The 12,655-nt window shown below is 45.5% G+C and overlaps 1 protein-coding gene across 1 annotated transcript in view; it reads left to right on the plus strand.

Annotated features, from left to right (window-relative positions):
- Positions 1 to 12,380, plus strand: part of LOC118097690 (ovostatin) — a 53,846-nt gene extending 41,466 nt beyond the window's left edge. Inside the window, exons 27-36 of the mRNA XM_035140827.2 lie at positions 627 to 701; positions 1,780 to 1,945; positions 3,595 to 3,815; positions 6,593 to 6,808; positions 6,920 to 7,044; positions 9,536 to 9,626; positions 10,552 to 10,614; positions 10,723 to 10,828; positions 11,108 to 11,178; positions 12,188 to 12,380. Coding sequence (XP_034996718.2) covers positions 627 to 701; positions 1,780 to 1,945; positions 3,595 to 3,815; positions 6,593 to 6,808; positions 6,920 to 7,044; positions 9,536 to 9,626; positions 10,552 to 10,614; positions 10,723 to 10,828; positions 11,108 to 11,160 — 1,116 coding nt within the window. The 3' untranslated portion in view covers positions 11,161 to 11,178; positions 12,188 to 12,380. The remainder of the gene's footprint in view (positions 1 to 626; positions 702 to 1,779; positions 1,946 to 3,594; positions 3,816 to 6,592; positions 6,809 to 6,919; positions 7,045 to 9,535; positions 9,627 to 10,551; positions 10,615 to 10,722; positions 10,829 to 11,107; positions 11,179 to 12,187) is intronic.
- The last annotated feature ends 275 nt before the right edge of the window (positions 12,381 to 12,655 follow it).

The raw sequence follows: 12,655 nt of genomic DNA on the forward strand, positions 1-12,655 counted from the left end.
CCTAAAAAGCACAGGTCCAAGCTGTTTTCCTCTTGCCCTGCTCATTTCCAAGGGAAAACTCACTCTTTAGCAATAGATTGGAATGAATGGCAATCCAAGAGTGCTGAAGAGAAAGCAGCAGGACAATAGGAAGTGTGGAGAGAGCCAGTGTGGTGTAGTGGTTAAGGGCGGTAGACTCATAATCTGGTGAACCGGGTTTGCTTCCCTGTTCCTCCACATGCAGCTGCTGGGTGACCTTGGGCTAGTCACACTTCTCTGAAGTCTCTCAGCCTCACTCACCTCACAGAGTGTTTGTTGTGGGGGAGGAAGGGAAAGGAGAATGTTAGCCACTTTGAGAGTCCTTTGAGACTCCCTCGGGTAGTGATAAAGCGGGATATCAAATCCAAACTACTACTACTACTCCTCTTCTTCTTCTTCTTCTTCTTCTTCTTCTTCTTCTTCTTCTTCTTCTTCTTCTTCCTCTTCCTCTTCCTCTTCCTCTTCCTCTTCCTCTTCCTCTTCTTCTTCTTCGTTTAAGGATATTAAGTCTCAAGAATGTATACTTAGGACTGCCCAACAAAATTTCTCTAGGGAGGGGACTTTATGCTATTACACCCCTGTTTAACTGATATTTCCTTTGCAAACAGGATGGAGCGGATCAAAACACCATACTCACGGCCTATATTACTTCATCTCTACAGGAGAGCAAACTCAAGAGCTCGGTACTGATTTACTATTACTCTAGTTTTCATAGAGATTCCTCAGGCAATTCCTTTAAGATGTGTTAAAACTCCACGCTTGCATTTCAGTTTCCATGATCTTTCATCTTATATAACACCACCAGGAAATGGGCATCAAGTCAATATAGAATCCCAGCCAACTCCAAGGAGATGTAACAAACCTTTCTTTTGGACCTTCCCTTATTATCTGAATTAACTGCCATATTTTCTGGACCATAACATGCACCAGACCATAACACGCACCTAATTTTTAGAGGGGGAAAAAGGAGAAAGCCCTGTTTGGGAGGGGGGATCAGCTCACAGTTGTGCAGCTTTTTTTGAAAAGGGTGAAAGCTCCATTTTTTTGAGAATCAGCTCAAAGTTGTTGAGCTTACATTGCAAAGGGAAAAAATCCTGTTTTTAATGAGGTTCAACTCACAGTTCTGCAGCTTCTTTAGGAAAGGAAAGGGAGCCATTTCTACAGTTTCCAGACAGATAATCTAATCAGCCAGTCACATGTGCTGGGGAAACAAACAGCCTCCCTCTGTAGAACATTCAACAATGGAGGGCGGGGCAAGGGGGCAGGCCGGGAAGGGAGCTAGTGTCCCTTTTCTCCCTCCCCAGTCTCTTGCAATCAGCTGTTGAGCGGCTTCCTTTAAACACCCTCTTTCCCTATTGTTAGCCTTTAGCTCTTTCTAATAATAATAAAAAAAGCACGGCCTGCTTTTCACCCCTGGGCAATTTGGCTCCGGGGACCACGCATTCACTCCATAACACGCACAGACATTTCCTCTTACTTTTTAGGAGGAAAAAAGTGTGTGTGTTATGGAGCGGAAAATACGGTATAACACAATGTAAAGGGTGCTCCTTCATCCAAAGTTCTAATTAATCACATTATTGCATGTCTCCTTGATCAATCTTGAGTACCTGAAGTAAACAAAGAGCACATCCACTGGGAACAATAAAATAAAACAATAAAATAGGGCAATAAAACAGTAAAACATTGAGAGCAGCTGCCTCGCCTTGCCTCAGAGGCCGGCGGCCATCTTGGTAATATATAACAATCTCTCTTAAACTCTAGTATCCTGTGGTGCGGGCTGGCCTCTCCTGCTTGGATGCTGCTTCTGATGGGCGTGTTAGGAGCAAGTTGGAAAATGCTCTCCTGGCCCATACATATGGTTTAGCTGGCAACGCAGAAAAACAGAAACATTTCTTGGACGCCTTGATGAAATCTGCTACTAGAAATGGTAAGTCGTGTACTGTTGTGATTTGTGGCTTGCCTCCATGAAATTTGTCATCTGGAATTTCTTGCATACACGTTTAGATTTCTAGTAGTGGCACCCCTTGAATTCATGGCTGCCAAGTCTCCCGTTTTCCCCGGGAAACCCCCATTTTCCCAGCTGTTCCTAGCTGGAAAGAATGAATTTTTTTGTTTTTCCCCGGTTTATTCTGGCACGGCGGCCATTTTGGAACTGGGTGGAGCATGCTCAGATGCGACTTTTGATGCTGCTCTGCCCAGTTCCAAAATGGCTGCAGTGCAACTTCTGGCGCAGCGGCCATTTTGGAACTGGGCAAAGCAGCATCAAAAGTCACTTCTGAGCATGCTCCGCCCAGTTCCAAAATGGCGGCAGCACTACTTGCGATCTGATGTTTCTGGCCCAGTCCCTTATTTCTCTGACAGCAACTTGGCAGGTATGCTTAAATTTTGGTTGCTTACTTCAGCCATGCCAGGGTGGCTGTTCTCTGCCCATAGTCCCACCTATTCAGGGACACTGCTTCATCTCTGAAATGTTTGAGGGTATTCAACAGGCTGTAATAATTTGGTGGTCCATATTGTAGTGGCACTGCTTTGGTGGTACCCCCGAGCGTGAACGCAACCCAATAACTGACCAAGAAATGAGTGTGTGCGAAAATAAGCCATGACTTTAGCACAAGCAGACCTAGGTGTCCTTATTAAAATTCGTTATGTTAGTTTTGGCCCAGTTCTCAAGTCTGTTAAGGTCATTTTGAATCCAGATTCTGTCTTCTGGGGCATTAGCTCCCCCCACAGCTTGGTGTCATCTGCAAATGAGATGAGCATCCCCTCAATTCCTTCATCCAAGTTGTTTATAAAAATGTCGAACCCCAATGGGCCCAGGACAGAAGCCTGTAGCACCCCACTTGTCACTTTTTCACCAGGATGAGGAGCTACCATTAATGAGCACTCTTTAGGATTGGTCAGTCAGCCTGCTCCATATCCACCTAACAGTTACCTCATCCAGCCCACATTTTACCAGCTTCTCCACAGGAATAGCCTTACTGAAATCAAGATACATTATGTCCACAACTCCAGAACTATTCAGCTGCCTGCACCTCACTTTGTCAGATTAGATAGAGAACTACTTCAAGGCAGTGATTTGTCTTGCCCTTAATTTGTGGCCAGGTGGCGCTGTGGTTAAACCACTGAGCCTAGGGCTTGCCGATCAGAAGGTCGGCAGTTCGAATCCCTGTGACGGGGTGAGCTCCTGTTGCTTGGTCCCAGCTCCTGCCAACCTAGCAGTTCGAAAGCACGTCAAAATACAAGTAGATAAATAGGAACCGCTACAGCGGGAAGGTAAACGGCGTTTCCATGTGCTGCTCTCGTTTGCCAGGAGCGGCTTTGTCATGCTGGCCACATGACCTGGAAGCTATACACCGGCTCCCTCGGCCAATAATGCGAGATGAGCGTGCAACCCCAGAGTCGGTCACGACTGGACCTAATGGTCAGGGGTCCCTTTACCTTTACCTTTAACTTGTGGCACACGCTTGAGAAAAGATTGGTTGCTGCTGATCAATATGAAAGCCAGGAAGCTAGACATGGAAGTACGTTGATAACCATTGTTTCCCTACAACTTAATTGCCTCTTCTGCATCTTCAGGTGGTCTGCTGTACTGGGAAAGGGAAAGGAGGCCAAGAGTAGAACAGTTCCCTTCTTTCTACCCTCGTGCATCATCTCTTGAGATTCTGACCACCAGTTATGCACTGCTGGCGTGGCTTAACCGACCAAACCTATCCCAGGACGACCTGACAATCGGCTCACAGATAGCACGGTGGCTGGTCACAAACCAAAATTCTTTAGGAGGCTTCTCCTCCTCTCAGGTAACTTATACATTAATTGGGTTCCCCAATTGCGGTTACCCCTGATTGCATACCAGACACTGCATCCAGCAGTGAGGAACTTCCTTGTTCTTCTGCCTCCTTATTCCGTAATTCTCAGCCAGATATCCATACACACACACACACACACACACACACACACACACACACACACAAAAGCTGGCCCTGCCACGCTTTGCTGTGCCTTTTTGTGTTAAATGGACCTTTTCCTGTTAAATGGACCTTCAGAGTCTCCTCACCCTTTCATTTTGCACACAATCATTCCCCCCAATACGCGTGTTCTGTAAAATTTTGCCCTGTCCCAACCCTGACTCCCCTACATACGTGTGCTATGTGAAATCACCCCCACCCCATCCCAACACATTTATCCTACCCAAAGGCAGGGCCCTGTAAAAGGCCTATATTCAGTTGATTCTTGCCTGTGGCCTAGTCAGTTATCCCAACTGGGCTATGCTGCGGCCTAGTCAGTTCTCCCGGCTGCCTTGTTGCTGTATAACGCCTGTTTTGAGTTGGTTGCCGTGGAATTTTGTGATGTCACCGATTGTCTGCAGCCGATGGGGACGCAGATTCTCCGTTCTATTTCCCAGCATGCACTTTTATCTGATCTGTGTGTTCTGAAACACGGGGTTTGGGGGGTTTTACCAGGCGCAGATGTGACATCTATCTTAGCAAACTTTCTGCGATCCTTCAGACATTTGCATGTGATGTTGTATCAAAATTTGAGCATTATCGGTCAAGCGGTTTCGTCTTGCGAAGCGTGGCCATAAAAACCTCCGATCACAAAACCTACAGGGCATTCCTCTAGCGAAAGGGGAATGAGCTGCAGCGCAGGAAGAAGGCAAAGGAAGATCAGCTGAGAGGCGCTGACAGCTGTCACCGCCTCTCAGCTGATCTTCCTTTGCCTTCTTTCTGCGCTGCAGCTTGTTCCCCTTTGTGTTCCGCTGGTCTCTGCCGGTGAGGGGCAACCAGCAGAGACCAGCGGAACACAAAGGCTGTAGCACGAGAAGAAGGGGGGGAGAAGTGGGTTCTTCCCCCCGCCGCCAAACCAGTCTGCGGCGGGGGCTTTTCGGATCCTCCGCTTCCCCCCCCCACCGCCCGACAAGGCGGGGATGGGACGAGGCTTCTCCAGCCTCGTCAGATCCCCGGGCAGTGTGTGTAGGGGAAAGCGGAGGATCCTCCGCTCCCCCCCCCCACCGCCCGACACTGCGGGGATGGGATGAGGCTTCTCCAGCTTCGTCTGATCCCGGGAAGTGTGTGGTGGGGGAAAGCGGAGGATTCTCTGCTCCACCCCACTGCCCGACACTGCGGGGATGGGACGAGGCTGGAGAAGCCTCACCCGTCACCCAGAGCCGAAGCGCGCCAGTGCGGGGACATTTTCGCTGGCTGCCTTCCCCAAGCCAAGGGGAAGGCAGCCGGTGAAACACCCCCGCACCAGCGCACTTCGGCCCCGTCACCCAGAGCCGAAGCGCGCCGGTGCGGGGACTTTTCGTCGGCTGCCGAAAGCCCCGCTTTCCCCTCACCCCATCAGACACAGCGCAGATCGGAGCAGGCTTCTACTCCGATCCGCGCTGTGTCGGGCGGGGTGGGGGGAAAGCTGTTGGCGGCAGGAGGAGAGGAAGGAAGGAAGAGAAAGGGCTGCTTTCTCTTCCTTCGTTCCTCTCCCCCCCCCCCCGCCCAACAGAGCCCGCATCTGATGGGGGTTCAGAAGCCCTGTCAAATGGCGGGTCTGTCGGGCGAGGCGGTGGCACACACATCTCTTGGCTCGGGGAAGACAGACAGGCAAGAGTACAAGCGCCTGCCTGCCTTCCCCGAGCCAAGAGAGCAAGTGCTGCTGCCGCCGCCAGGCCCCCGGAGCCCATAGGAACGCATTAATTGACTTTTAATGCATTCCTATGGGAAACGGTGCCTCGCTACACGAAATTTTTGTAGGACGAATTGAGTCCTGGAACGAATTAATTTTGTCTAGCGAGGCACCACTGTGTGTGTGTGTGTGTGTGTGTGTGTATATATATATATATAAAGCTGTACCTGACCACGCATTGCTGTGGATTAGTCTGTAAGTTCCCAAAAGACTCCCCCCCCACCTGTGTTCTTGAAAATGCGCCCACCCCACCCACCCCCAAAATAAAGGTTGTGGAAACCCCACTCCACCCCATTCTTCCCAAAGGCACGCCCCTCCTGCACTCAGCGGCCCCATTTCCCAGGGCAATCCCATGATGATACTCTCTGACGTAACCCACAAGCCTGACCCCCCTCTCTCTCCCCCTCACATACCCCATGTGTATATTGGGGAGGGCCTGGCCAGTTCCCCCAGCGGGTCCTGATGGGTGAGGGGGCAGACGGGCCAGCTGCAGTTGGTTCTCCAAGGCAGACATGGGGAAGGCGGCCGGGAGAGGTGAGGCGGAGGCACCGAAGGGGCAGGATCTGACCCTGTCCTCCCAGAAGGAGCCGCCAACCAGCCACTCCCAGCAGCCTCTGCGCGCTTGCATCAGAAGGACAGCAGTATAGCGTGTGTTGCTTAGACGTCCAATAGATGGTGCTGTTTTTCCAAAAAATATGTTTTTACCTGTCACAGGTGTGACATCTATATTATCTAATTTTATAGAAACACTCCCGTATTCGAATGCAACATTGTGTCACATTTTCAAAGCAATTGGTCAAGAACTTTCGGAGATTGTACGGTAGATTTTGTACAAACGGACATTCACATCTTTATTTATATAGATATATAAAATCCATATATGTATGATTCTTTCCAGGACACTCCTGTGGCTCTGCTGGCTTTATCTCGGTTTGGGAATCTGACCTTCACAAAAGATGCAGAAAATACAGTGGAGATCAGTGCTGGGGGATCTTTTAAGAAGGTTTTCCAGGTGACGAGTAGCAACAGTGTCCTGCTGCAACAGGTTGAATTGCCCAACATCCCCGGAAACTACAGTGTGGAAGTGAAAGGTTCCGGTTGTGTCAACATTCTGGTAAATGGCACCCCTAGCCCACAAGTCCCTCTGCTACTTAGTCACAGAGCTATTGTCAGTAATAAAGTAGTTGCCCCTGTTATATGTGCTATACATTATTTTCTGTTTCAGACATCCCTGAGATACAACATCATCTTCCCTACACATGGCTCTGGATTTTCTCTCACAGTGCAGACAAAAAATGCTTCCTGTTCAGGCGACTTTCTGCCCAGATTTGATCTTGAACTGAAAGCCAGGTAATGAAAAAACTGCTAAGTTATACCCATCCCCTGCTGACAACTTTGCCATGCATTGCTGTATAAAGCAATATAAGGCATTTTGGTTATTCCTGGTGCCTTAATAGGAATCCATTTGGTTTATACAAGGGAGAATATATGAGCAGCAGATCGGCATATTACTGGTATTTGCTGGGGCAGGTTGGGATTGGCAGGACTGTGTTTGCTGTAGCTCTGTTGACACACGGAAGAGGTGCAGAAATCAGCGTTGTAAATTTGTCCAGGTTGCGTTTAAAAACAAAGGCAAGTCTAGCTCCTGAGGTTGTGAAGATGTTCTTGATAGTACATGAGTTTTGGGAAACAGAGGGGAGGTGCTGAAAAATATCTCCCGTGCCTGTTATCATGCCTTTCCTTTCTGCTAATTCACATAATACAGGTGAAACGTGGAAAATTAGAATATCGTCGAAAAGTGCATTTATTTCAGTAATGCAACTTATTATTTTTTCTTTTTCTTTAAATTTTTACAAATGCTTTCTTTTGGAAATTCCACAGTAATAAAACAAATAGTTACAATAATACAGTGGTACCTCTACTTAAGAATTTAATGCGTTCCGAACACACATTTGTAAGTCGAAAAAAATTGTAAGTCGAATCCCATAGGAATGCATTGGGAGAAAAAATTCGTAAGTCGAAGCAACCCTATCTAAAAATTCGTAAGTAGAAAAAATCCTATCTAAACCGCATCCAAGATGGCGGACGGAGCTCCATTCGTAAGTAGAAACATTCGTAAGTAGAGTTATTTGTAAGTAGAGGTACTACTGTACAAAAATAAACATCGCTATTACATTTCATTAATTACATTCCATTTATAATTGACTCGCCTAATGACGAATAATTGCAATTACAACAAATAAAGGCTTGACATATCTTGCTTTGCATGTCATGCATCTATCTCATATCTTGGTTTCACCTTTTAAGTTGCATTACTGAAATAAATGCACTTTTCGACTATATTCTATTTTTCCGAGTTTCACCTGTACTTTGTGAAGAATGTTTTTTTTAAAAAGGCAGAGTAAGTAATGCCAAAGAAATACATTTGCATCTTTTTAGAAACTTGAATAATTCTAAAGTCGCTGCAGTCATTCTTTCTTGTGGGAGAATTTGAATTACCTTGGAACAGGATTCAGCATTTCATGTCTGAACCATGGAATCCAAAAATGAGGGTCAAAGTACGCATTACTTTTTAAATGTAATTGCATACTTGGTGGGGGATAGATTATTATCAAGACTGCAGACAGTGAGGTGGTGTTCAACACTCTGTTCTCCAGCCTTGATTCTAAGAAAATAATCCCTACTTCTGCTATTCACCTCAGAAAACAGTTCCCAGTGGCAGCAATGAGAGTTGTTTGTTTGTTTTTTCTATGCTACATGCAGGTGGCAATTTTTGTGGGATTGCAACTGGGGAATGCAAGGTTAAACCTTCCCTCTCTACATGCTGGAGTCCTGGTGACAATTCCTCCTTTACTGCCTATAATTAAAAGAATAGATGGTAGATAGATAGATGATAGATAGATAGATAAAATAAAAAAATTCTTTCAGTAGCACCTTAAAGACCAACTAAGTTTTTATTTTGGTATGAGCTTTCGTGTCATGCACACTTCATCAGATACACTGAAACAGAAGTCACCAGACCCTTATGTATATTCAGAGGGTGGGGGTGATGGGAATGGGTGATGGGCTGATAGGAGTGGTAAACCTGTTGATGACTGTTAACGACTGTTAATGACTGCAATTGGTCTTGCGGGGGGGGGGAAGCAAGGGCTGAGGTGCTAAGGAAAGCTTGATCATGTATAATGAGATAAGAATCCTATGTCTCTGTTCATTCCAGGTGGCTCCATGGTTTTAAGCTTGCTAATGAGTTGCAATTCGGCAACTGATGAAGTGTGCATGCACACAAAAGCTCATACCAAAATAAAAACTTAGTTGGTCTTTAAGGTGCTACTGAAGGAATTTTTTTATTTTGTTTCGACTCAGACCAACACGGCTACCTACCTGTAGATAGATAGATAGATAGATAGATAGATAGATAGATAGATAGATAGATAGATGAGAGATAGATAGATGTCAACACAATTAAAGCAATGTATTGTTTGGCCTTTAATGAACTATGTAAGACAGTGTGTACTATATCTTAAAAGAGCTCTTTGCAGTATCTTCGCAGTTTGCTTTTGACTAGGCTCAGTCAGAATACAGTCATACCTCATATTACGCCCACTTCAGGTTATGTGTTTTCGTGTTGCGGACCGCGGGAAACCCAGAAGTACCGGAACGGGTTACTTTCGGGTTTTGCCGCTCGCGCCTGCACAGAAGCGCCAAATCGCACTGGCGCCTGCACAGACATGGCGCTTCAGCTTGCAAACGCTGTGGGTTGCGGGTGTGCCTCCGTCACGGATTACATCCGCAACCCAAGGTTCCACTGCATAAAATGACACCCTTTTTTTCTTGTTTCAAGATACACTGGAGAGCGCAACGCATCCAACATGGCTATCGTGGACATCAAAATGGTGTCTGGTTATGTCCCTGTCCCATCATCACTAGAGCGGGTAAGATTCAGAACAAAGTGAATGAATCGCCCTAGGAGAAGATGGCTGGATGAAGCAAAATGCCAGGCTTAAAAAGTGTCATCTTAAATGATGTCGTAGGACAGGCACCCCCAAACTGCGGCCCTCCAAATGTTTTGGCCTACAACTCCCATGATCCCTAGCTAAGAGGACCAGTGGTCAGGGATGATGGGAATTGTAGTCCAAAACATCTGGAGGGCCGAAGTTTGGGGATGCCTGTCGTAGAAAATCCATACATTACTCAGGCCAGTAATCCTCCAGCCTCAATTCATCATTTCTGAAGCTGCGGGCCAACAAGCCAAAGTCTGTTACCGTTTTCCAAGGCGCAATCACTTTCATTTTCACACAGAAGTGGCACTGGTAAATTTGCAATCTTGTTTGTTGCCTATGGCACCCACCCAAATACTCAGAGTGTCTGCATGCCAGCAGCCACAGTAAAGTGCAGAACTGAAAAGGGAAGCCTTTGAGCCATGGGGCAGAGGCTCACAGCAAGAAGGTTTGGGATTTCTGTATGGAATAGAACCGAAAGGAAGAAATTGCCAGGTTCAGTAATGTTTGCAGAGCCCCTGGCTGCTTTTCATGATCTGATTGCTACAAATCTATCTGAACTATTCTTGTTACAGGTAGGTAGCCGTGATGGTCTGTGTCGAAGTAAAATAAAAAAATTCCTTCAGTAGCACCTTAAAGACCAACTAAGTTTTTATTTTGGTATGAGCTTTCGTGTGCATGCAAACGCTGAAGAAGAAGTGTGCATGCACACGAAAGCTCATACCAAAATAAAAACTTAGTTGGTCTTTAAGGTGCTACTGAAGGAATTTTTTTATTGAACTATTCTTATTCACTTTGTCATGATGCGTCCCTTTCCTGAAAGCAAAAGTATCTTTCTCTCCTTGCTTTTATTGTACAGCTCCAGGGCAAGGTGATGCGTACCGAAATCAGAAATGACCACCTCATCTTATATCTGGAGAGTGTAAGTTTTCCTGAAGTTGCATCATTACAACAAATCTGCAGAAGACCCCCCCCCCTCGTAAACCGCAATAGAAACTGTCACTGATATTTTCTGCCTTCCTGTGCTCAGGTATCATCAAAGGAGATTACTACCTTGACACTAACGCTAGAAGAATCCCATCCTGTGTCCAAAAGCAAACCAGCTGAAGTTCGAATGCTTGATTATTATGAAACAGGTAGGAGACTTGCTCTCATGGTTTAGGTGTATTTTGTATATTTTGATTTCGTAGTTCCCAGAAGCCCGTGCAGTTTCATCACTAGGACTGCCATAAATTTTACTGCCTCTTCTTTCAACAAGTATCCTATAGGAAATGAGTGTCCCATGTTTGTGTTCCAAAGCCACTTTAATTGCCTCTTCTAAAATTGAAGCTAGCACTCTTTTCTGAACACCTGAAAGAGAAAATGTGGATCCATGCACCATCTAATGTTGTGCTCTCTCCTGTCCCTCCTACTAGATATAACTGCCCATAGTGAATATAACACACCATGCCGCCAAGCGTCAGATTGAGCCCAAACAAAGAGAAAGGTAAGTCAAAGCAAGGGATGCTAGCTATGCAGGTGCTAACAGAACAAAGAAAAGCAAAACTTGCATTGATAAAGAAGAGCTATTGTGGACAGTGGTGTAGCATGGGTTGCCAGTGTCCAGGGCCAGGTAGAGAGAGTGGGTGGACAGAGTATGCATGCACATCCAACTGCCTAACGGCATCCACATCACCCAAGAGATCACAGCCACAGAGATAAGTAAAGAAGAGTCGTTCTGTTGTCTGGAAAGGTCACTTCCTGATTCTCATGCAGAAGCCATTTTCAATGGAGCCCAGCAATGGAAACATGCAGCTGTATTGAAGAAGCACCAGGTGTTGAAATTTTGCACCCCTAACAATTCTGCGCCCAGGGCAACTGCCCCTGTGCCGCCGCCACCCCGCCACCCCACCACCCCACCCCCCTGCTATGCCACTGATTGTGGATTAGAGTTGCCTCTTGCTTCCAGGCACCCCCAGCAAGGATAATTTTATTTAGTTAGATAAATGTGTTTCCCACCATTACACTGAAAAATACAGAATTCAGGGTGGCTTATAGCATATAAAACTATTCACCGTACAATAAAAGCAAAGCCAAAAAATGAGGATAAGCAGGTAGCGCAGTAGAGAATAAAGATTAATTATACTAAGGAGAACAGACAGGTGTCTTGATCCCTCTCCTTTTTAAGTCTTATGTGGTTTATTTTATTCGTATGTTTGTATCTTTTGCCAGTCTGTAACCGTAATAAGGTTTTTTGTTGTTGTCTTTGACTGCTGCATTTTTTCCTACTATTGTGGCCTTTTTTTCTTTTGCTAGATGTATTCTACCACTAAAATTGTGGAATTTTTAAAATAATAAAATGGCATATAGATTTTATGAAATAAACAATTACAACTGTTGCTATTCTCCCTTATAGAGGGTATGAGAAATGGCTCCATGGCCCATTTAAACATGTTGACGCAGCTAAGACTTAAAATCACATATTTAACTTACTGAAATGTCCATTTTTATTTCAGCAGGAAGATCAGAAGCTATATCCCTGTGTCTGATGTGGTTCAGGAAATCACCATTCCGGAAAATCTGCTAAAAATATTACATTGGGTTGAATTTGTTTTGGCTGGGATCTCACACCACATCTTTCCAACTTTCAGTACTGTATTTTGAATGTAGAATAAAATTATTTCTAGTTGCTATAACTATTTGCAAATATCTCTTTTGCTGTTGTGAGTTTCTTTGCTATTTGATGATTAGAGTATTTCAAAAACTCCAGAAACAAACAAAAAAAACCGGGCAGAGCTGGATTGGGCCATCAAACGAATGGGACAGGAATGAAAAGAGTTATATGTCTGTGTTGAAAAGCGTGCAGCCATTTTCTTCCATACTGACAAATGATTATAGAATCTCATAGTTTTTACTGTGGGAGCAGACTGCTCTGTCAGCACAAGCAATTCAGGTTGCCTGATTGAAAGCCCTCCTTCTCTTTC

This window comes from Zootoca vivipara, chromosome 16 (assembly GCF_963506605.1).
Source record: "Zootoca vivipara chromosome 16, rZooViv1.1, whole genome shotgun sequence".
In the NCBI taxonomy this organism is placed as follows: Eukaryota; Metazoa; Chordata; class Lepidosauria; order Squamata; family Lacertidae; genus Zootoca; species Zootoca vivipara.